Source organism: Trichomycterus rosablanca, chromosome 9, assembly GCF_030014385.1.
Source record: "Trichomycterus rosablanca isolate fTriRos1 chromosome 9, fTriRos1.hap1, whole genome shotgun sequence".
NCBI lineage: Eukaryota > Metazoa > Chordata > Actinopteri > Siluriformes > Trichomycteridae > Trichomycterus > Trichomycterus rosablanca.
Window position 1 is genome coordinate 20,341,122 of NC_085996.1, and position 25,558 is coordinate 20,366,679.

Sequence of the window (25,558 nt, forward strand, 5' to 3'; positions counted from 1 at the left end):
CCATATACTAACAAACATATTAACATAAAGAATGATTTCTGCCACATATTTTAGTGTATAGATCAGTAATTATTCATTATTCCCTTAACCCTTTCCATTCTCTGTCACTGATGACCATGGCGATCCCTCCCCTTTGCATCTTAGGCAAAGTAACTCCCAGTTGTGTTGGTCATTATCTTTGAGTTTCTGATCCAGGCTGTGGACATGTGGAAATAGCCATAGCTTGAACATTGTTTCTTCTTATTCTTATTATTGCTCTGTCTTGCTTTCATTTGGCTGTATCTGCTGCTTCTCTTAGGTAGGTAAAAGTCTCTTGATGATACATGTAAAATTGTTGAAACGTTCTATAGGCACATTTTGGGTCAGAGTTTTGTTCATTGCGTTTGTTGAATAATATTAGAGGTATAATTTATTTTTAAAACATTTTTACAATATGTACAATTTACTGACTAGTAATCTGATGGTTGGTTGTAAATACTAATTATAATTAAAAAAAAAAACTTTAAAAGTGCCTTGGGCTTATAGGCTTCTCTATAATGCTAAATCACACTTTGGATTAACTCTGAATCCAATCTCGAAGACTTAACTTTATGGATGGCACGGTGGCAACTAGAAGTAACACTGAACAACAGCAGGTCATGTACTTCATCTTTTTATAAAATACATTTGTCTTCACACTACAAGCCTTCATGACCTGTTGATTTTTACTGTTATGCTTAGATTTCATATTTTATTCAGTACTATTGTGTGTGAGAGAAACATAGTAAGCAAGCTTATATTTGGATATATGGGGATGTGTGTACATGTTTGAATACAGTATAACCTTCCTGATTTATTTGTTAAATATGGGTTTTGTGCCACACTATCAACAGACTTACCACCTGGTATCAGTTTTTATAAGTGACTGGGAATCTCAAGCTAATATCATATTTATTTTTGTTAGTGTTGATAATAACGTGCATCATTTGTGTATGTAATCATAAGAACATACCATGTTATAATTCTTGTAAAACTTGGTAGGCTACCTTTTGTTTTATACAACTAATTTGTACTATTAATGACCACTAGGGGACGTAGAACATTTGTTTAGGATGTTCTGTTACATTTGCTCTGACGTCTAGTAGTTTATACAACCACTGAGTTGTTAACCAGTGTGAAGCGCTCTCTAGTGGTCAATAGACCTACACTCAGGAGATATCAGTTGCTTTACCTGGACAGTAACAACACAGTATGTTATAAATAGTATTTTATTTAAAATAGAGTCAATATAATCAATGCATCTACTGTATTTAACAAAGGCTGTTTTTTTATCTTTTATCTTTAGTTTATCCATTTTCAATATCAGAACAAATTGTAGTTTTTTGTGTTTTAAATTTTTTCCTATTAAATGAATTATCATTGACAATTGTTTTTGTTCAAGACTATGGCAGCACTTGAGAAATAATTTAAAAAAGAAAAAGGTTTTAATGAAATCAGCACTGTGTTACAGTAGACTGGGGGTCTGTCCTTCACAGTCCCAGGGTCCTGAGCATCTTGGGTCAAATCATTTTTTCACATATTTGGATAATTTATACATAAAACCCCCTTTTCTTCTCATCAGGCAAACAGCTGCATTGGTAGCAAATAACTTAAAATAACTGTTATTTCTTACAGAATGAAGACAGCACAACAAAAAAGCATGCTGGTCTGTGGCGTGCTCTTCTTACTGTGCCAGGTAAAGCGAGATTATCACTAAGTTCACACTTTAGCTGTACATATGTGTTTCATGTTTTTACATGAGAGCTTATTATGTATTTTTTTCTTATCTTGCAGGTGGCACATGTTGGTAAGTATGGTTTACAACTAATTTATGGCTTTTTAATACATCATCAATAGGCCATATTAAAACATAACATGTATTTTATATATGGGTATCGAAAACATTTGATAACCTCATTTTTTTAATGCTGATTGGTATATTAAATAAGTTATAGATATGCCATCTCTGTCTCCTGATCTAAACCCCAAAGAAAACCTGTGGGATGGGCTAAACAGGAGAGTAAACAAGAGAGGGCCTAGACCCAGGAAAATCAGGAGATGCAAAATGTTTATTGGCAAAGGGAGATTGTACAAATATTAAATAAGCAGATGTCAATAATTGTGTCATAAGTGGTCTTGCTAAAAATGATTATTTCTTAATGAGGAGCCTTTTTCCTCTCTGAATAAATGTACTTCATTTTAAAGATAGGAGTCATTTATTAAACTAATTTATCAAAATGTGGATTTTTAAATCCTTTTTAATCATTATTGTGGAGCGGACTATTATTTGGAGACCTTGTGTTTAATTTTTGATGATATTTTCATAGGGGCTATGGACACGTATATTGGGGAAGTGATGATTGAAGGAAATGCAACCATGGACATATCTGGATTTGTGTCTGAATTCATAAGCCTCGCCACAGGCACTGCAACCATTGTGGATGCTGAGCTAATAGGCGGTTGGTATATCATATCATGTGAAATATTTGCAAATTTTAAGGAGCTCTCAATTATACTAATATACTATACTAATAAATACATTTCATTTTAATATAGCCTGTGAAATCGTTGGCGACGAGGTAACGTGTTGGTGTGAGAATGAAAACATCTGGAGTGACCTGGTGTGTGATACTGTAAGCACCTGCTGCAATGTCCAGAAGTGTGTGGCAAATGTTTCTGATTTCACACCAATGTGTGTTCCTAAAGCAAATGGTAAGCTAAATGTTCATGAGTTATACAGAAATTAAAATAATAAGGCCATATGGGTTGGTTTAAAAACTAAACTTGTCTCTCTTCTAAACAGTCACCATCAATGGAATCATCATGATGTCATCGATCGTCAACGTTCAGACCAAGGTATGTTTGACGCTCTGCTTTGTCCATTATGAAGATAGATTTGTAGTAGTAAGCTGCATTATGTGACTTTTGTGAATTGGTAGGCCACGTAAAAATGCATAATTGCATGCAACTTGCAGAGCACTGTTTTGTAATGTTTACTTGTGTTACTTTACTTCTCTCACACTTTTCAAACTATTTAATAGATGAGGCACATCATTATTTAAGGCTTTTCAGTGAGACTTTCAACACAAAAACAATGTTTTAAGTGGTTTAGTAGTTTTCTCTGCTGATTTTGATAATATTTTTTAACAACAAAAGTTCCCTGGAGCAGTTTTAAGTATGTTTTGTATGTTTTGTATGTTCCTGGAAATCTAGTGAATGCAAATGTACTGTAAAAATGAAAAGAAAGTAAAATGTTTAATGTTCTTTCTTTACAGCTTACAACTGAGTTCTCAACACTGAATGGATACGTTGGGATCACCGCACTGCAGACAACCTAGTAATATTTTTATTTTTTACTATTTTTCTAATTTTTTACTTCATATCATGCTAACATTTACAAATAATTTGCTTGTTCATTGCACTAACTTTTTTTTTCTTTCTTTTTTTTTTTGACCAACAACAGTGGTCAGACCTTTTCAGTGACTCTCAATGCCACATTTATGACCAACAAAGTTCAAGGCATTCTTGACAGGCTGAAGACTGCTTTTTTACAAATTACAGAAATTAATGCCACGTCAACAGGTAAATATTTGAGTACATAAATACATTGTGAACTCCGACAGCAGAACTGTACTAAATATGCATTATACAATCACAGGAATGGTGAAAATCGAAGTGCCTCCTGGGAAAGTCTGCTACAATTCACAGTACATGTTGAACTGCAGCATGGTGGAGGTACAGGAGACCTGCACGTGGCTGATTGCCTACCCTGGCCAGTATCCACGAACAATCGGACTTGGGACTGAAGTTGAACAGCAACCCTGTTCGAATACATCAGCAGTCAGCCTTCTGAACATAACAGGGATTTGGTCAGGTAAATTTAATATGACTGAATTATGTTACTTTATCTGTCACATGGCATGAATTAACCAATAGTACATTTAAAATAGAATGTAATTATAATTCTGTCTGGATGGTTTATGTACCATAGCTGTTACCAATGAACTAATGATTTCTTAAATTTGGTCCCAATGTCCACCTCTCTTCTTTGTCCTTGTGTATGCAAACTGCTAAAACAAAGCAGTTTTTTATTTGCACATACAATAATGTGACCTCATTTATGCCCAAAACAGTTCTGTTCAACACATACACACAAAAGAAAATATAAAAAAGGACACGTACACATGTTTTTTTCTAGTTTTCATGATTGGTTTCTAGTTCTAGTTTTTCATGATTTTGTATTTATAATAAATATGTAAAGTCAGTTTATTTAATGCGAACATGCAGCTATGCAGATGTTCACTGTATAATAATCTATTTTTGTCTCTTGATCATTTTAGGAACATATACCTGCCTACTTACCAATGGAACCGTGTCCCATTCAGCTTCTGCGGACGTAATTGTTGCTCTCTTGCCAGAAATCGTTAATCTGACAAGTCAGCCACCAACTATAGATTGTTCTGTGAATCCATCTGCTTCCATTGTTTTAACATGTGCCATCTATCCAAGCACAGAGACGTACATCGTTACAATAAATGACCAACCAACAACTGTTGCAGGTATTTAAAACATTGTTTATATATTGAGAATAACTTTTAACATATATTGTAAATTAACTTAATTATTGTTTTTCGGATCAGGATTTACAAAGTTTTTAATTTAGAAAATATTCATTTCATTTGCTGAGTTCACCTATTTATAAGGCATTTATATTACTGTCATTGTTTTTCAGTGAACAGCACTGTAGTCAACTACACCTTCACTACTACGATCAACTGTCTAACAGAAGCAGCAGTGTCAATCCCGGCTCTTTGTAAAATTGGAAACAGTCTGAACCAGGTCAAAGCTGCCAATATAAGTATACCAATAATACACCGTGAGTACCAAAGTTACAACTGACACTGTTTCAAGTGTATATAGTGTTTACCATGCATTGTTTACTTCAGCAACCTGGTGATAAGTGTTTAATTTATTTGTAGCTGGTGACCTTTTCTGTGATGTAAATGGCACATGGCCCAAAACCAAGGCTGGGGAAAAAGCAGTAGTTCCCTGTGATATAACAGGGAGAATAGGAACAATGGAACGAGTTTGCAATGGATCAACATGGCTAGAACCAGATATTCTTTGCACTAAAGCAATGCTGAATGTTTTGTTGTCTTCATCATCAGTAAGAAAACTACTAACATAGTGTTATAGTCTAAGGATGGATGATGTAGCATCTAGGAGTTGATCTTTTATTTGATTTTTTTTTTTTCAGGATTTTGAGAAAGGAGTTGGGGCCACACAAGAAGGTGCATGTAGCATTTTTGAGTCTCTGAAGAATAACACTGCATCTCAGAACACCTATGGTGATGTAACAGCCACAGTTAATGTTCTCCTATCAATGAGCCGTGCATCTGGCAAAGTCGTGCTGTATGAATCACTACTGCCAGTAAGTATTTTCTAATGCGGGGGTTAGTAGATACCCAGGAAATTTGTAGATTTATCCCTTTAACACAGGCAAAAAATTGATCATCACTCAACAGTTGGCCAATTATTATGTAAAGGCTTCAGATTCTGGTAATACTGCAGTGTTTTATAACACTACATTTGCTGCAGTAGACCTGACACACTAAATTGTGTTGCCCTAACATAGTTGTTTATTAAAGATTGCTTGCCTTTGGCAATATTTGGGTTGATTAAATATATTATCAAATATATAAAAAATATTGTGCTTGAAATAACCTAAGCTAGAGGTAACAGAACAAGTACAATTAAAACATCGCTATTTTTATTGAAGATTTTTATTGTAGGCTAAAGCCCTGCAATGGATTGGTTCAGGGTATTCCCCAGTGTTTCCTGGCAAATCTGGCACCACTACAACTCTGACCAGGATAAACTGATTGATGAAAATTAAATGAAAACTAATACACTCTATTTTTTATTTATTTAGCTCTCAATAAATTGTCATAGTAAATTACAGAGATATATTAAAAATAATACTTAAAAATATTATATATTTTTAAATATTAAATCTTATGCGTCTCAGTGAACAACTGTATTATAAAAATTAAATAACATGCGTAGTTTTAGCACAGTTTCTGATCTCATGTTTATAAAAAATACCTTTTTTTAATCTTTAAACTCAGATAGTTACTTAGTGTTTAAATACTTTCAGAATTTCATCGAGTCTGCAAGCAACGTGTTGAACATAACCTGGAAGTCAGGAGATCCAAAGCGTGACATAAACATGGCTACATCATATCTGACGTCTGTGGAGGACCTGGTTAAAAACATTCAGCTAAATAACAGTGATGGCCACAATTCCTCAAACATCCAACTTCAAGTCTGCCGTAAAACTTCAGTCTGCAATAAGACTGTTTTTAATGTGGAGATGGAGCTGAACTCAACTTCATCGATGGTAAAAACAATGGGAATACAGAACATGGCAACAAGGCTTCCGAAAGGAGTTTATGAACACGCAACATTTCCATCCATAGTTGTCACCGCTGTGGTTGAGAATGACACCAACCCTGTAAACATCAGAATGGCTTATCCACTGATGCCAAATGACACACTCGAAGGCAACACTGAACCGACCTGTATATTCTGGAATGTCACTGAAAAACGGTGGTCAACTGATGGCTGTGTCCTAGTAAAGAGTTCTGACAACATGAGCTATTGTGAGTGTGATCACCTGACCTCTTTCTCACAGTTGCTTTCCAAGACTCCAGTTCACCTGCCTTTCATTGACCAGATTACTTACATTGGGCTGGGAGTCTCCATCTGCTCTCTGATAGTCTTCATCCTCATCGAGTTTCTGGTCTGGAAGACTGTCGTCAAGTCCAACCTCTCATTCTGCCGTCACATCTCCCTGGTTAACATTGCCGTGTGTCTTCTGCTGGCCGACTGCAGTTTTGTTGCCTCGTCCTTCCCCAACATCCTCAATGACACTTTGTGCCTGGTGCTGGTGTTCGCAAAGCATTTCTTCTTCCTGGCCATGTTCTTCTGGATGCTTTGCTTGAGCATCATGTTGGTCCGACAGCTCATTTTTGTCTTCTCTACACTGAGTAAAAAGATCTTCATTGTTGTCGCCATCATTATTGGGTACATTTGTCCAACAATAATAGTGGTAGCAACCTACTGCTCCTACCTCAAGACCACTGATGTGAAATACCACAGCCGAGCTACCTGCTGGCTGACATACGTATCACCAATGAAAGGGTCCATCTATGCTTTCCTCATCCCGATCTTTATCATTGTGTTTATTAATATCATCTCAATTGTGGTGGTCATTTCAACTCTCCTGAAACCCTCTGAAACTGATAATAGCAAAAAGTATGACAAAGAGGCAGCTAAGAGTATCCTCAAAGTCATTGTTTTCCTAACCCCAGTCTTTGGTGGCACGTGGATTTTGGGTCTCTTTATCTTCCTGATGGACGATAACATGGCTATCAAAATCTTAATCCATTACTCCTTCACCATTTTTAACTCCTTACAGGTAAACCTTAAAGCACAGTATTACTTTACATAAATATTAGTATTTTTGTTTTCTATGGTGTAGCTATATTTGTATTGTATTTGTATTCTAGGGATTCTTCATTTTGCTGACAGGGTGCTTTGGAGAAAAACGAGTATGTTTTTTTTTTTCTTTTAGTGCAAAATTCATTGTATAATTCATTATATTCATGCTGTATAGTGTCTTTTCAACAACAGCACTAACTGTCAATCTTCTTTTTCCTTAGGTACGAGATGAAATTGTGAGACTTGTTAATCCTTCGGTAGGTGATCTTGGACGTATTAAAAATAAATAAATGTACTTTTGACAATGCTGATGTTATCCTATATATTTAGTCATTTGTGCACACAACAACAAAGTACTTTTATGAAAACATACTTTAGCAAGACATGGTTACAACTATTTAAAATATTTTACTTTGTCTCTTTAGAAGGCAAAAAGTGAAAGCAAGACGACACTGACATCTAATGCAAAGTAAAAATGGTAAGTAAAAAATACAATTACTGGATTTATGCTTAGGTGAATTCCATTTTCTTTTGTTATAGCTATTGCCTTTTTCATCAATATTTGTTGTGTTGTAGTATATATCTAACAAAGATAATAATCTGGTATTAAATATACTTAAAATAGCATAAAAACTAAATAAGAGTTTGCTCTGTGGGTAACAAACCAAGCAGACAGGTTGAGTCCTGAATGACTTGTACATACTGGCATGTTGCACTACATAGTTTATACAAGCTATATGTAAAGCAAAGATGTAGACAGTACATTAGACTCTTGACTTGAATTTAATTGGTTCCGAAGGGCTGTTCTTAAGTCAAAATGTTCGTTAGTTAAACCTATTTTTCCCATAAGAAATAATGTACATAGAATTAATCCGTGCCAGACCCCCCAAAACCCTCTTACCTAACCTTTCTAATGTCTTAAAAATTTTTTGTTATAAATACATTTATATTTTCCCTTAAATCTTAAATTATAGAATAGTCATTACTGTAATAAACAACAATACACAGTAGTACTGTACTGTACACAAAACAACACACATCACATTTCAGTACAGTACGTGTGCTGTACCATACACCATAATACATTTTCTTCTTTTTTATAAAATGTATCTACCAGAAACAACAATAACTCTCATATTTCTCTATTATTTCCTTTTTTATTTCAGTAGTGTTGTATTTTGTAGGTGTAATTGCACGAAAGAAAGAATACTTTACTTCCTTCTTCTCTCTCACTCACTGTCCCCTCTGTCTGATACACAGTGACAGCTACTGGCAGGAGTAATTATACAACAACAAATTGTAATAGATTCATTGTCTCACCACTATGCTATCGCTGCACATTCTTTGAGGCCATTTTAATATTGAATTTTACAAAATATAAAGAAAACACTGAAAAAACACCGTCCGCTCTCCGCTTACTGTATATATATATATATATAGAGAGAGAGAGAGAGAGACGGTCGGAGTCAACTTGTTTGTGACGTCACGTGTTTCGCAAATTTCGGTTTGTTATCGGAAATTTGTTTGTACGATAAGTTGAAAAAAAAGGTTCGTAACCGTTCGTAACTCAAGGGTCTACTGTATAAAATAATTTAGGATCAGGCCTACTACACACAACTACATTATTAAAACAAACAATGTTAAAAGAAATGCTATAAAAAATCATGAGCCTGATACCCAGTGTACATGCCTAACATGATTCATGGTGAACAAAAACTTATAAGAATTGGCCTGTAGTGGCTAAAGCAAAAACAAAATGTCATCATGGTAGTTTGGACTAGGCACAAGTCACATGCAACCGTCAAGTAACCAAAAACTCTTAATCTTATATTGTAGAGAACAAAACAAGTGGAAACAGACTGACAGATGACGATTTGCACTTGACGCCACAGTAACACGATAAGGAACAAAGACAACGGACTGCAAGATGCTGCAAAGTATAAAAACAGATCATAGAATGTAATTAATGCTCATTTGGCAAACAGACACCACTAGCATTCATGCTGCAAAATGCAGCACTTTGCATAAGGTCAAGTCATTTGATGGAGTTTTCTTAACGCTGAGCTATAGATTATGTCTTTGTCGAGAAGCTGAAATTGTGTGCTTTTTAAAGTGAATGAAATATACATATAAATATATATATATAAATATATATATATATATATATATATATATATATATATATATGAAAGATGGTATACATTTAGCTGTAGCTTCTCTATTTCTTTATCAGAAAGCAGTTTGACTGCTCTCATTTAATTGTCAATATAATGTACAAAGTTTTTGTTTGTTTGTTTGTTTTTCTAATCAAAAACAACTCATACTCTTCCATATAACAGATCATTTCCATGTTGCTTTTATTTAAAATGAAAATGATAGATATTATTTCTAAATCATATAAACCCCTGGTAATTTGCCTGTAATGTCAAATTCATGTAGAGTTTTTTTTGTTATAAGTAAACACTTGATTTAAAACAAGTTTATCAAACCAGGTATTAGTGGGTGTATAGCAGTGGAGAGACTGATAGGTCACTAAATCTAAGCTTCTTAACCTGATGCTAAGATTCTTCAGCAGCTCTAGAAACATTTTGTTTATGATTTTGTAATCTAGATTGCTGGAGATTAATGAGAAAGTCACTTATTTCACTTAAATGTCCTAACACTTTGCTATACCAGTTACAGGGGGAAATGTATGTATAAAAATGTAATTAATGTTTAATAAAGTATGTATTCAAAATTATATTGTTTGAGAGAGTTTCTGTTAGAATTTTTAAAGTGAGTAATTGTCACTGATAAATCATTAAAGAAAACATTGCTTAGGAAAACATTGTGCATGTGTAAATCAGTTGAGTTTACATAACCCGAGCAAAAAAATGAAAAATAAAAAGACCAGGAAAAAGTATGTTCAGAATCAGATTTATTGGCCAAGTATGTGGATACAAACAAGGAATTTGGTTCTGGCTGATGATATCTCTCTAGTATAAATACAGTATACAAGCAATGTACAAGCCGCAGACAACGCACAAGAAAAATTAAACAATAGACACAAAAATATACAGTACAAACTATAAGACTATATACTGATAATACTGATCTGATAATATTGATCAGATCAGCTGATCTGGTCTAGATTTAAAGAAGAAGAATAATAAGAAGAAAAATCTATACTGATACTGATAATACTGATCTTATTACAATCAGTAGTTTACCATGTTAGGTTTTACTCATATTTAGTCAATATCACAGGTAACAACAAATGGATACCAAATCATTCATTGTTTTTTGTTGATTTGATTTTCATTTAACAAATGAACTGTAAATATAGCTCTGCAGAAAAGTTTAGAACTATAAATCCTTACTTCTTTGAAGTATTGAAAATCTCCAATTAAATGCAGCTTGTTGCTCAGTAATTTCTTAGTGTGTAAACCAACATTTTAGAAACTTCGGATTACCCTGCATAAACACTCAAAAACAATTAAGAAGTGACTGGAAATAATATAGCGTTCTAGAATTTAATACAGTTCTTATATTAGCAGACAACATTACAGAAAACTACTTTTTGAACATAGTCTTTAGGATGAAGTAGTATATTTAACCCTAATTACATTACATTAAAAGCCCAGGTACTAACATAAGACTTTTATTTTAGATTGCTTTAAAAATGTACACACTTCATACATTTAGATGTTACATATCAGGTTGTATGACCCCTAGAACATAAAAATGTTTAAATCTTGGCCAAAGGCATACCATATTCATAAAACCCTGTTTACAATGATTTTTTTTATATTGTGACCAGATAAACCAGTTTAATAGCTGTAAAACAGATACTAATACATTGCCTACTGCATAAGGAAATGCATTTTGTAACTATAGACAATGTTTGTGTAACAAAGCTTCCCACACAGCTGCAAGAGTAGAAATAGAACCCATTTGCAATCACACTAATAGTAATAATAATAACAAGAAGAAGAAAAATACAAAGTAGACTAACTGAAAACAATAGTATGATTGCCTACTGCAATCACACTACTACTAATATTAATAATAATAAGACTAATGGATAACAATATTGTGATTGCCTACTGCATGTTCGGTAAATGATAATGTGTTGCTAAGTGGTTGCCAAGGTGTACTCATTGGTTGTTAAGGTTTAGCCAGATGGTTGGTATGGTAACAGGTTGTTGTTGGACAGGTACAGTAACATGTTGTTAAGATAATGACAAGTGGTTGCTAAGGTGTTGTTAGGCAGTTGCTATGGTAGCGGTTTAATTGCTAAGTGTTGCTTGGTGTTTGCTAAGGTTTTGCTAAGCAGTTGCCAAGGTGTACTGAGCTTGCTAAGGGGTGTTTCTAACTAAGGTTACAGGGGGTGGTTGCTAGGGTGTTTCTATGTGGTTGTTATGTGAACAGGTTGAATGTCAATGTATTAAGCTGTTGCTAAGGTGTAGCTAGGTGGTTGTCAGGTGCACTGGGCTTACTTAGCTGTTGCTAGGTGTTTGTTAAAGTGTTTAGGCTCGGGTGACTAGGGTGCTGGTGAGTGGTAGCTATGGTGTTCTAGGTCAGTGGTCCCCAACCACCAGGCCGCGGGCCGGTACCGGTTATTTATTTATTTATTTATTTATTTATTACCGGGCAAGAATTAATAATTAGATATTGCCAAAAAAGCAGTTTTTACTGCTTCTATTTCAGGTGTTATTGTCTTATTGTCACCCCTAGGTGGGAGCAGCGTCTCATTGCTGTGAAAAAAGCTCATTTTACATTGTGTGCGAGCAATATTATTAAATGCTCCCGCCCCTGCTGGTCGGTGAAATTTCCATCTTATATGAAACCAGTCCGTGGTGCAAAAAAGGTTGGGAAACGCTGTTCTAGGTGGTTGTAGGGGTGTATGCACATATGCGTGTGGGGCAGATGTGTACAGGTTATTTGGTGGGTTTGCTAATACTTTTGCTCAGATGGGTGATTATGTGTGTGCAAGTATGTATTTGGTATGCTCAGACAGGTGATTGAATGTACTGTACATGTCAGTGTGTTTGTAATGAATGAGTGAAAGGGAGGAAGGAGGGATAAAAAGGAGAAACAGAGGAGGGCTGTCGGGTTAATGAAACTCTACAGCTTGGGCATAAATAATATAAATATGATTGAATGGGAGGAAGGAGAGATGGACAAAAAGAAATGGAGGAGTGTGGGTAAGTATAACTGTGTATTAGAGCTGATGACCTGCACTGAAGGTGTACATTTATTTTGATGGCTGTCGAGTAGGGACAAAAGTGAATGAAACTAAGGATGAGTGAAAAAAAAAAAAAACCCTGTGCGTGTCAAAGTAACTAAGGGGGTACACCAGTGGTTCTCAAACTTTTTCTGTCACGTTCCCCTTTGGAAGATGAAAATCTGTCATTCCCCCCCTCCAAAAAAAAACAAACAAAAAAAAAAACTGACAAAATAGGCCGATTTTAACTGTGTTGAAATAACTTCAATCAGTCTGCTATTTCAAAAATTAAAAAATTTAATAAAATTTGCAAACACTTTACAAAAAAAGATAACAAAGTTGAATATGTGCCTAAAAAACTAATTTGTGAGAGTTTAAGTCTTATCACTGTATTAGTGGCTGTTTTTCTTTTTATCCCTGTCAAATACCTCTCTGTTCTGTAAATCTAGACCAGGGGTTTACACACTTTCATGGCTTGAGATCTACTGTTTCAGTCTACAGGTCATCATGATCTACTTTTTAAGGTTGGACTCATTATTTTTCAAAAAAAAGCTTTGAAGCTTTTTAAATGCGCTTCAGTTCCTGTATTGATATTCAGCTTTAGAGAGCAAGTGACTGAATCACACTGACCTTATTCTGATGATTTGCTCAGGAGCCGCTGATGCTCAAGCAGTTTTTCAGGTGATCATCAGTAAGGATGGACCCATATTTAGACTTCATTATTTTCATGTGGAAAGTAGGTTGATGCGAAAAAGCTGTCAAATATGTGGCAGTCAAATATGTGGAAGTTCCAAATTGTCCAGCAGAGACCCTTGACTTCATATAAATAAAGGTTAAAATTTCTCCATCAGAAAACGTTGAACAGGGTGGGCCATAAGTTTCCATACATAGGAAAAATAAACATTGTTTTTTATAAAAGAAAATAAAACATTTTCATTTATATAATATGCTCTACATGACTGCCATTGTTTTGAAAACACATTTCAATTCGTTGCTCTTTATTTAAACTCATTTTTAGGGTATCTGAAATACAGGGTGGGCCATAAGTTTCCAAACATATGCTTTTTTTTTCTAAATTTAGTTTTTATATTTCAGATACCCTAAAAAATGCGTTTGAATAAAGAGCAACGAATTAAAATGTTTTCAAAGCGATGGCAGCCATGTAGAGCATATTATATAAATAAAAATGTTATTTATAAAAATATATATATTTTTCCTATGTATGGAAACGTATGAGCCACCCTGTAGATTAGCGCTGCTTTAGGTGGGCTGAGGCGTAGTCATGGTAACAACAAATAAACAGTGGCCACATGTCATGTCAGTCCCGCTGTGCTGTGTGTATGAGCAGCGCTGTACCAGCGTGTACTGTGTGTGATCGAGCGCTCCTGATCTAGACTCTCTGTTAGAATGAATACTGACACACCTGAAAACACGGTTTGTTTATGGTCCACCGTAAAAAACAAATGCCGATGTTAGAACATTGGTTCCGCACTATATTTCAGTCGGACGCGCCCCCCCTGTCACGCCTCTGCGCCCCCCAGGGGGGGCGCGCCCCACACTTTGAGAAACGCTGGGGTACACCAAGGGCGCTGCCAAAAAGTATGTACTGTATATATGCTGGAATGTTCAACCAGTAATACCAAGAATGGCCTGTAGATGGCACACTATTAAAAAAAACATATGCAATTAAATGTAGGGCAGCTTACAATACCTTATACTTTATCGATTGTACAGCAAAAAAAATAAAAATAAATGTAAAAAAATAAGTGTAGATTAACCGTACTGTATTGTGTAATATAAGTATGTACATTGTAGCACACTAAAACTAAAGCACAATGTCTAGCAAACCAAAAAGGTGTCTTTGCCATAGGTGGAGTCAGGCACCACTGAGCTACTAAACAAATTAACTTTCCTTTATCATTTTAAATGATCTATCTGGCTGGCAAATAGGCAAATAAAGTACAGTGGATCGACGTGCCTTTTAAAAACTTTTAAAAGTGGGAGTGAATGGCAGGGGCGATTTAATGCATGGGCTTACCTGGGCTTCAGCCCAGGGGCCCCGAATAATTGAGGGCCCCGGATTGGCTGTTTTATTTTTTCTTTATTTTGTTAGTTATTTTGGTTAATAAGAAAGGGGAAGCTTACAAACCAATGATTTTGTAAATCATTTACACGCTATTCATATTTCTGACTGTTGATTGGCCAGATAATCTCTATCAAGCTGCTGTAATTCTGATTGGTGGTTTTAGTTAAGCAACGTGAACGTTAGAGCTAGTATGTGAGTTACATTCAGCTCAGCCAATCAGAATGTAGCACCAGGTTTATACATGTGTGTTCGGACGTTCTGCAGTTAGTTTTGTATATGAGACTCGCCTTATGGTCCCAGCATTGAAGTTCGGGTTCTGGAACTAGTCGGTCTAAAGTGCTGTAACGCTCACTGAAGTCCTGACTAAACAGTTAAAGTGACTCTACCCTGTCGTGTGTCTTTATTCCCACACCTCCACCACCGCACAGCAAAAGACCCGTAGCATCCCCACCGGACAGTGGCTAGGTGAGCCGACCCTCTAGTAGCAAGTGGTTAATGCTAACGGTAAAGTGCCGCAATAGCGAAAGAAAAAACATGACAATATTTTTGTTAAGTAAAATATAAATATAACGACAACGAAATATCAAAATACATGTAATCACAATACACAGTGAATTGTATAACCTGCTTAACGTTACTAGACCTATATATATATATATATAGCCCAAAATTATTTTTTGCACTATGGCCCATGCGCTCATAGTTATGCCACTGAACTCTGTTGTCTTGCGTTGTGTACTGATTTTATGAAAACTATACGTGGGGGCCCACAACCAGCCATAGCCCCTGGGCCCACAGGCAGGTTAAATCGCCTCTGGTGAATGGGATAAAAGAGGTAATAAAACTAGCGTGGCGGGTAAACGAGTATTCAAACACATACCCAAAAGCTGTATACAAGCCATGGTGTCATCAGTGGGACTGATGTTTTAGATTTGGAATGATGTCAAGGGGACAAAAAACGGGCTGAATAATAATAACCCTATGGGATAACAATACTACTGCAATCACACTAATGAATAACAATGGTGATATTACAGCAATCATGCTAATAGCCACAGCTAGAGAGGTGCATTTCACTCACTTTCTTAACTGCTTATCCAATTAGGGTCGGGGAGGGGTGCTGGAGCCTCAGCTTTTCAATGGGCACAAGGCACACAGTAACACCCTGGACGGGGCACCAGTCCATCGCAGGGCAGACACACACACACACACACACACACCCATTCACCTATGGGCAATTCAGTGTCTCCAATTAACCTAACCCAGACAACATGCAAAATCCGCACAGAAAGGACCCAGACCGCCCCGCCTGAGGATCGAACCCAGGACCTTCTTGCTGTGAGGCGACAGTGCTACCCACCGAGCCACCGTGCCGCCCCAGAGGTGCATTTCCTAAAGAAAATGCGAGTGTGATTGCAGCTCAGTAGTGGTAAAGTATGTTGGGGTGAATTGGAACGGCGACGATATCTGGGAAATTGCAGACGTAGAAAGCCAGACAAAATGGTATAATAATAATAATAATAATAATAATAATAATAATAATAATAATGAGACTAACGAATAACAATAGTGAACACACTAGTTCCTTTCTTCCTTCTGCTGTCAAACTCTCACAATCATCACCATCACGGTAATTTATATGGTTTTATATCTGCACTCATTTAATATAAACCTGAACCATATGCAATACCTAAAAATCTGTTCAATACCTGTTGTTCTTTGTGCAATACATACATGTGCAATACCTTTTTAAAATCTGTGCAATGTCTGTTGTGCAATTTTTATGTATGTTTTTATATGCCCTTACATTTCTATTTTTAATATACACTACATTGCCAAAAGTATTTGCTCGTCTGCCTTTGCACGCATATGAACTTGAGTGACATCCCATTCTTAATCCATAAGGTTTAATTGCTTTGTGTACTGGTGCGCAGTCATGTTTGAACAGGAAGGGGCCATCCCCAAACTGTTCCCACAAAGTTGGGAGCATGAAATGGTCCAAAATCTCTTGATATGCTGAAGCATTAAGAGTTCCTTTCACTGGAACTAAGGGGCCGAACCCAAATCCTGAAAAACAACCCCACACCATAATCCCCCCTCCACCAAACTGTACACTTGGCACAATGCAGTCAGACAAGTACCGTTCTCCTGGCAACCGCCAAACCCAGACTCGTCCATCGGATTGCCAGACAGAGAAGTGTGATTCGTTACTTTAGAGAACACGTCTCCACTGCTCTGGAGTTCAGTAGCGGCGTGCTTTACACAACTGCATCCGACGCTTTGCACTGCGCTTAGTGATGTAAGGCTTGGATGCAGCTGCTCGGCCATGGAAACCCATTCCATGAAGCTCTCTACACACTGTTCTTGAGCTAATCTGAAGGCCACATGAAGTTTGGAGGACTGTAGCGATTGACTCTGCAGAAAGTTGCCGACCTCTGCACGCTATCCGCTGACCATGTTCTGTTATTTTACGTGGTCTACCACTTCGTGGCTGAGTTGCTGTCGTTCCCAATCGCTTCCACTTTGTTATAATACCACTGACAGTTGACTGTGGAATATTTAGTAGCGAGGAAATTTCACGACTGGACTTGTTGCACAGGTGGCATCCTATCCTATCGGTACCACGCTGAAATTCACTGAGCTCCTGAGAGCGACCCATTCTTTCACAAATGTTTGTAGAAGCAGTCTGCATGCCTAGGTGCTTGGTTTTATACACCTGTGGCCATGGAAGTGATTGGAACAGGTTCCTTAGGGCGATCCGGCGACGCACCACCAAAGGGCGAAAGGAAAAAATGTTCAATCACAGCTGTGACTGTTCTGGACAGTCTGTCTTGCCTCCGAATATCGTAGTCCAATCAGCGTTGAATTGTGTTCCGTACAGTACCGCCCCTTTTGGGCGATTTCAGTCTGATTGCCCCGGATTACTCTCGTAGACTCTCATGTTAAGGCTCTTTTTTTCGAACTGCAGGCGCTACAATACAATCTGAATGGGTTTGGGGAGGGCTCGCACTTACGTGTTTGCGTCACACGTAAACTGGTGTCGCGATCTCATCACCATGATTACCATTACCTCAGTTCAGGGCAACTCCATCGTGTCATTAAGGGAAATGCCATTCAGTCGTAGTAGTAATCAGGATAAATTAGCAACTTAAGAATTAGGGCCACCCAGACCAAATTTAAACATCAAGCAAGTATCTACAAAAGGGGGGAAATCATATAAGTTACAAGTAAATTACAAGTAAGTAATGACATTTTTAAATTGTGAATTGTGATTGCACTTATTGTATCTCCCCAACTGTTTAATTGTACTTCTTTATTCATTGCACGTCAGCCCAGATGCCAATCTTTATTCTGGATCTGCTGCACCTAAAATAAAATGCTGTCTGATGAAGACTGAATTAAATTGTTAGTGTGAAGGCTTTACTTAATTTTATGATTAATGGTGAAGCTGGTCTCTCTCCATGTTCAAAGTTATTTGTGAGGGCAAACTGACAGATGACTTAAGATGTTAATTATTTAAGCTTTAATTTACCCATTGAACGGGTCACCTTGGGCATCACCGCCACTGGATTGGAACACCTGAATTCAATGATTTGGTTGGGTGAGTGAATACTTTTGGCAATATAGTGTATGTGTAAACACTTTTGTATCTGTATATTTTTGAAAGCTGCTGTAACGTTACAAATGTCCCCCTGTGGGATAATAAAAGGCTATTTTGTCTTATCTTAGCACAAACGAATTCTACAGTACATGGGACAAACGCAGTTCTACTGCGCATGCGCTGAATGCCACTGGGATAGTGTTGGTGTAAAACCGCGGCTATGAAGTCACACCCATCCCCACAACAAGGGCGAGGATCTATTAAGTTCCCGGATGTTATCGCTCTGGAGCAGGAAGAATAACGTAGCTTGCTGAATAATAGAGCTGACTGTGTGACGGGTTGCGTTTCGTACTGACTGTATTCCACTGTAACACTTTATGTTTACATTTGCACCAACTGCTTTAATAAGTAGGCTATACAAGCGGCGTTTTTCTGTTTCAGGTAATATTCTAGTCTGAAAGCTGTCATACTATCTGAAGTTAACGCTTCACGTGAACTACTTTACCCAGCTATACCGTATTACTATACTGACTTCACCTTTGTACTGTAAATCACCACTGTTTACTGAACATGCTGTCACTGTGATATTACGTGTAAATTAATCATATTAGCGCGTGTTGACTAACACATAATGACAGCTTCTTTTTAACTAATATCAAAAGCTATCACAGCTCGCCCAGATAACTCGTGAGACTCATGACTGTTTTTCTGCGGATTCATAACAGCACGTCGATTAAGTCTGAGAACCAAGTTGGACCCCTTGACTACATCTGAAATGGGAAATTCAAGTGGACACATTGACAGATTGGGAATTCCTCCAGGAAAAGGACCTCATCAGGTGGGATGCACGGATTTAATGCTGGGACACACAGTACAGGTACGTGAAAAAAGTCAATAATGTTTGTTAAATTCATGCAACATTAAATAAAGGTGAAAAAAATTGAATTTGAAATTTACCTGAGAGATGACAGGTGGATTAGGGCTGGGCGGTATGAGCAAAAACTTGTATCACTGTATTTTTTAAGATTCTGACGGTTTCACGGTATATCACGGTATGTTTTTGGGACTTTTTTATATGTGGCTTATTTTACTGTCATAAGTACATAGAATATAAAAAGTTTTAAAATTACAATGTATATAATGAAGGTTTTGATTACTATAAGCTTTGCTTGGCCCAACAAAATGACACAATATATGATGTAAACTCAAGTTGTAAAATGGAATAAACAAAAATGGAAATTCATTGTGAGGAAAAAGTTAAGACACCCTATGCCCTAATAGCTGGTATTTCCCCCTTTGGTTGAAATAATCTTAATTAGACGTTTCCTATAACCATCTAACAGTCTCTGACATCGACTGGGAGAGAGTTTTTCACACTCCTCCATGCAGAATTTCTTCAGCTGTGTGAGGTTTGAGGGGTTTCTTGCATGCACAACCCGTTTCAAATCACCCCACAGCATCTCAATAGGATTAAGGTCCGGACAGTGGAATGGCTGATTTCTAATTGTTTTGAGATCTTTTTAAATCCCTTCCCAGACTCTTCTTTCTGAAGGCCTCAGAGAGCTCTTTAGATCTCACCATGGTGATACCACTCACTTCAACAATCAAGAGAAAACCAAACTAATGTCTGAGGTTGAAATAAAACTCCAATGTCCTATTGCAGCTGATGTGGTGCACCAGGTTCTAATTTTAGACATTTTAAGTAGTAATAAATGTGGGGGGTGTCCTAACTTTTTTCTCACAATAAATTTCCACTTTTGTTCATTACATTTTACAGCTTGAGTATTTTTTTCAGTTGTATTTGTTTAGTTATATAAGCTCCATCTCTCAGTACTGTTTAAATATGTTCAAAAAGACAAAGGTCCTCATGGGGTGTCCTAACTGTTTCACATGACTGTAAGACATATACAACAAAAAAATATTACTTAGTTTATCATTTTAGTTCAAACTTGGCCCATTCTTCTTAAATTCCCTGAAAGCAGGTCCTCTTTATATATTTGCAGTTTTAATAATCTCTGAAAGATTCAAAATAGAATTTAAATCAGGAGATTGACTAGGCCAAGCAAGACCAGTTAACTTCTTCTTTAGACACCAGGGCACATTGTTTGATGACTAAAATCTCCCAGTATTATTTACAGAAAAGCAGTTCTATGTCATGATGCTTTGACCTCCATGTTTCACTGTGGGTATGGTGCTCTTGGTATCATACATGTATCTCTTTTCAAACCTGATGAGCTACATTTTTGCTGTTTGAGCAGGTGCCAAAAACCCAACCTTTTTATCCTTTTTCCGCTTAGTATTTCATTGGTACACACCTCATATGTACATAAATCCCATATATACTGTATACATCTGTTTACCATGTTTTCACATATACATTCCTTGATCGTGTCCATAGCACCTTAATCACTTTAACCTGCATAGCACTTTAATCTTAATCTGCACCTTAATATGTATATTGTTTTTTTTAGCTACATACAGTGTATCACAAAAGTGAGTACACCCCTCACATTTCTGCAGATATTTAAGTATATCTTTTCATGGGACAACACTGACAAAATGACACTTTAACACAATGAAAAGTAGTCTGTGTGCAGCTTATATAACAGTGTAAATTTATTCTTCCCTCAAAATAACTCAATATACAGCCATTAATGTCTAAACCACCGGCAACAAAAGTGAGTACACCCCTTAGTGAAAGTTCCTGAAGTGTCCATATTTTGTGTGGCCACCATTATTTCCCAAAACTGCCTTAACTGTCCTGGGCATGGAGTTTACCAGAGCTTCACAGGTTGCCACTGGAATGCTTTTCCACTCCTCCATGACGACATCACGGAGCTGGCGGATATTCGAGACTTTGCGCTCCTCCACCTTCCGCTTGAGGATGCCCCAAAGATGTTCTATTGGGTTTAGGTCTGGAGACATGCTTGGCCAGTCCATCACCTTTACCCTCAGCCACTTCAATAAAGCAGTGGTCGTCTTAGAGGTGTGTTTGGGGTCATTATCATGCTGGAACACTGCCCTGCGACCCAGTTTCCGGAGGGAGGGGATCATGCTCTGCTTCAGTATTTCACAGTACATATTGGAGTTCATGTGTCCCTCAATGAAATGTAACTCCCCAACACCTGCTGCACTCATGCAGCCCCAGACCATGGCATTCCCACCACCATGCTTGACTGTAGGCATGACACACTTATCTTTGTACTCCTCACCTGATTGCCGCCACACATGCTTGAGACCATCTGAACCAAACAAATTAATCTTGGTCTCATCAGACCATAGGACATGGTTCCAGTAATCCATGTCCTTTGTTGACATGTCTTCAGCAAACTGTTTGCGGGCTTTCTTGTGTAGAGACTTCAGAAAAGGCTTCCTTCTGGGGTGACAGCCATGCAGACCAATTTGATGTAGTGTGCGGCGTATGGTCCGAGCACTGACAGGCTGACCCCCCACCTTTTCAATCTCTGCAGCAATGCTGACAGCACTCCTGCGCCTATCTTTCAAAGACAGCAGTATGATGTGACGCTGAGCACGTGCACTCAGCTTCTTTGGACGACCAACGCAAGGTCTGTTCTGAGTGGACCCTGCTCTTTTAAAACGCTGGATGATCTTGGCCACTGTGCTGCAGCTCAGTTTCAGGGTGTTGGCAATCTTCTTGTAGCCTTGGCCATCTTCATGTAGCGCAACAATTCGTCTTTTAAGATCTTCAGAGAGTTCTTTGCCATGAGGTGCCATGTTGGAACTTTCAGTGACCAGTATGAGAGAGTGTGAGAGCTGTACTACTAAATTGAACACACCTGCTCCCTATGCACACCTGAGACCTAGTAACACTAACAAATCACATGACATTTTGGAGGGAAAATGACAAGCAGTGCTCAATTTGGACATTTAGGGGTGTAGTCTCTTAGGGGTGTACTCACTTTTGTTGCCGGTGGTTTAGACATTAATGGCTGTATATTGAGTTATTTTGAGGGAAGAATAAATTTACACTGTTATATAAGCTGCACACAGACTACTTTTCATTGTGTCAAAGTGTCATTTTGTCAGTGTTGTCCCATGAAAAGATATACTTAAATATCTGCAGAAATGTGAGGGGTGTACTCACTTTTGTGATACACTGTATCTTGTTTATAGTATAGTTAATAGATCTTGTTCATACCACTGCTATTTACCCACTGTACATAATGTACATCATAAATACTGTTTATCCTGCACTTTCTGCTTATTGCACTTCTGGTTAGATGCTAAACTGCATTTCGTTGCCTTGTACTTGTACATGTGTAATGACAATAAAGTTGAATCTAATCTAATCTAATCTTTATCAAAGCTCTTATTCTCAATTCTTAATACTGTATTTACATTACAAAAATGTACACACAAGACAAAATGAACCACAATACAAAAACAATAAATCACACAAATCTTAAAATTTTAATCCTTTTTTATTTTATCTAGAATTTTAATCTCAGCTGTGTTAATCGACCGGACAGACAACTGGCTGTGTCTGTAGGGGAGGAAAATGGTCAAGCAGGGGTTTTTCATTGCTGCAGCGATTACAGCATTTGATGGCTGAACAAGTGCCTGAACAAGGTTGATCGTGGTTGGCTGCTTGACTCTCCATATGTGATACTGCTCCCCATTAGACCATGCATCAAGCATGTGAAAACAAGCAGTCGGTGGCTGTGTGGCTGTACACCTGTCAGAGGGTGTGTGTGACAGTCTGTAGCTCTCCTCGATCTGTGGGATAGGGGGCTGCAGCATCAGCAGAAATTAGATTTGACTAGATTGATGAGAGAAAAGGGGGAAAATGAATAAATACATCATTGAAATAATAACAGACTGATATTAATGGTTTGCCATTATTTGTTATTCTTCTAATAAGATTCCTTTATTGATCCCCATGGGCCAAATTTGTGAAAACAAGCTCTGTCAGAAGTGGGATTCTAACCCACGCCTCCAGAGGAGACTGCGACCTGAACGCAGCGCCTTAGACCGCTCGGCCATCCTGACTGCTGTGTGTACTGTAGGGTTGAACCACCCCCAGTTGTTTCTTTTTACCTGCCAGCGATGGATTCTTATAGAAATGCGTATCGCAACAAGCAGTCATACTATGTCCTCCATAAATCATCCTTTTATAATAAAGATGCCTTGACCCGTTAGAAGAGATTTCATTTCTGCAACAATAAAACTTCCCTCTTTTAGACACAGGCAGTTGCATCTGTTAGACACCCTGCCAGGTTGATAGCACCACTGAGATTCAAATTTGTTAGCTAGATTTTTTCGCAGTGGTGGGCTAGACAGCTTACGTCTTGTAAGGTTAGAGAAGTAAATAGCTTTATACAACATGTATCTTATTTCTAAGCTTATATCTAAGCTTATTTATATTTAAAATAGTTTACTCCAAAGAAATTATACAATACACTGATCAGCCATAACGTTAAAACCACCTCCTTGTTTCTACACTCACTGTCCATTTTTTCAGCTTCTCTTACCATATAGGAGGACTTTGTAGTTCTACAATAACTGACTGTAGTCCATCTGTTTTTCTACATACTTTTTTTAGCCTGCTTTCACCCTGTTCTTCAATGGTCAGGACCCCCACAGGACCACCACAGAGCAGGTATTATTTAGGTGGTGGATCTTTCTCAGCACTGCAGTGACACTGACATGGTGGTGGTGTGTTAGTGTGTGTTGTGCTGGTATGAGTGGATCAGACACAGCAGCACTGCTGGAGTTTTTAAAATACCGTGTCCACTTACTGTCCACTCTATTAGACACTCCTACCTAGTTGGTCCACCTTGTAGATGTAAAGTCAGAGACGATCGCTCATCTATTGCTGCTGTTTGAGTTGGTCATCTTCTACACCTTCATCAGTGGTCACAGCACGCTGCCCACAGGGCACTGTTGGCTGGATATTTTTGGTTGGTGGACTATTCTGAGTATAGCAGACAGCATTAATGTGTCTTATCCACTCATACCAGCAGAACACACAGTAACACACCACCACCATATCAGTGTCACTGCAGTGCTGAGAATTACCTCAAATAATACACTCAAATAATACCTACTCTGTAGTGGTCCTGGGACAGTCCTGACCATTGGAGAACAGCATGAAGCTAACAAAGTATGCAGAGAAACAGATGGACTACAGTCAGTAATTCTAGAGCTACAAAGTGCTTCTATATGGTAAGTGGAGCTGATAAAATGGACAGTGAGTGTAGAAACAAGGAGGTGGTTTTAATGTTATGGCTGATCAGTGTATATGTTGAATTGTGCATGTTTCAGAATTGTTAACATTAGTTATGGCAGTAATGCTATGCTGAGTTTAAATCCCAGATACATAAAAGTCTGTAAGTATGTAAATACCAATGCCACTTTTCTTTCAGGGAACTCTCTTCAGACTGTATTATCCATGCCAATCATTCGAGAGTTCAGAGAAACCAGACTGGATTCCATGCAGAGAATACTTTAATGGGCTTGCTGATTTCATGAAAATGAGCCGAGCAATCAGCGAAAAAATCTTTAACTACCTCTTTGGTAAACTCACTATACACTAATGATTATGACCTTTAGTATTTATTTAGCTGGCATGTGCTTTAATACTATAAATAGGCTGAGTGATATAAAGAATACATTTTTATTTGCTTTACACATACTTATGTAATTATGCATGTTTGTTTACTTTTTTGGAAAAAGGGTCTTACAAAATACCAGCAGCATGGAACGCACCTTTTAAAGCAGATGGAAAATACCCTTTAATTGTTTTCTCCCATGGACTTGGAGCCTTCAGGTACATTTCATTTAAAATAGTTATTTACTTTGGGGTATGCATGTGTTAGTATACATCATCTTTAAGAGAATATGTTACCATTATTTATTATTTCAATGTATTGCATGCACTACCCTTAGACACTACCCTTGTACTTACACTGATGAGCCAAAACATCACTTATCCGTGTTGTCAAAACATGGACTCCATAAAACATATCATAAAGTCCTGTGATAACTGGTACCAGGACTTTACTAGCAGGTCCTTTAAATTCTGTACTTTGCGAGGTGGATCGTCCTACAGTGCATTTGAGTGGCAACTCTTTGGCAGGTACACGAGGCACAAGTCTGGCCGTCCACATTATGTTGGAAAAGA

At 37.5% G+C, this 25,558-nt stretch overlaps 2 protein-coding genes and 1 non-coding gene across 3 annotated transcripts in view; 2 read left to right on the top strand and 1 right to left on the bottom strand.

Moving 5' to 3' along the window:
* Positions 1–1,654: 1,654 nt before the first annotated feature.
* adgrf3b (adhesion G protein-coupled receptor F3b) lies at positions 1,655–7,994 on the top strand. The gene is made up of 16 exons (XM_063002480.1): positions 1,655–1,714; positions 1,813–1,825; positions 2,346–2,477; positions 2,575–2,730; positions 2,822–2,874; positions 2,958–2,962; positions 3,482–3,600; positions 3,677–3,892; positions 4,359–4,577; positions 4,751–4,894; positions 4,998–5,185; positions 5,276–5,449; positions 6,176–7,498; positions 7,590–7,631; positions 7,743–7,778; positions 7,947–7,994. Exons 1-16 carry the CDS (start codon positions 1,655–1,657, stop codon positions 7,992–7,994), a joined length of 2,928 nt encoding a protein of 975 aa, XP_062858550.1.
* A 10,737-nt stretch (positions 7,995–18,731) lies between these two features.
* pla2g7 (phospholipase A2, group VII (platelet-activating factor acetylhydrolase, plasma)) overlaps positions 18,732–25,558 on the top strand; it is a 33,887-nt gene continuing 27,060 nt past the window's right edge. The window contains exons 1-4 of the mRNA XM_063002050.1: positions 18,732–18,855; positions 19,140–19,291; positions 24,801–24,951; positions 25,111–25,204. Coding sequence (XP_062858120.1) covers positions 18,792–18,855; positions 19,140–19,291; positions 24,801–24,951; positions 25,111–25,204 — 461 coding nt within the window. The 5' untranslated portion in view covers positions 18,732–18,791. The remainder of the gene's footprint in view (positions 18,856–19,139; positions 19,292–24,800; positions 24,952–25,110; positions 25,205–25,558) is intronic.
* On the bottom strand, positions 23,342–23,424 carry trnal-cag (transfer RNA leucine (anticodon CAG)). The gene has a single exon. It is a non-coding gene; the product is annotated as a tRNA-Leu (tRNA).

Excerpts from the sequence above, each read along its gene's own strand:
- adgrf3b (XM_063002480.1), top strand. The coding sequence starts at position 1,655 with ATGAAGACAGCACAACAAAAAAGCATGCTGGTCTGTGGCGTGCTCTTC. Across the intron at positions 2,731-2,821 it reads GTGTGTTCCTAAAGCAAATG|TCACCATCAATGGAATCATC; the intron begins GTAAGCTAAATG and ends TCTTCTAAACAG. Across the intron at positions 3,601-3,676 it reads AATTAATGCCACGTCAACAG|GAATGGTGAAAATCGAAGTG; the intron begins GTAAATATTTGA and ends ATACAATCACAG.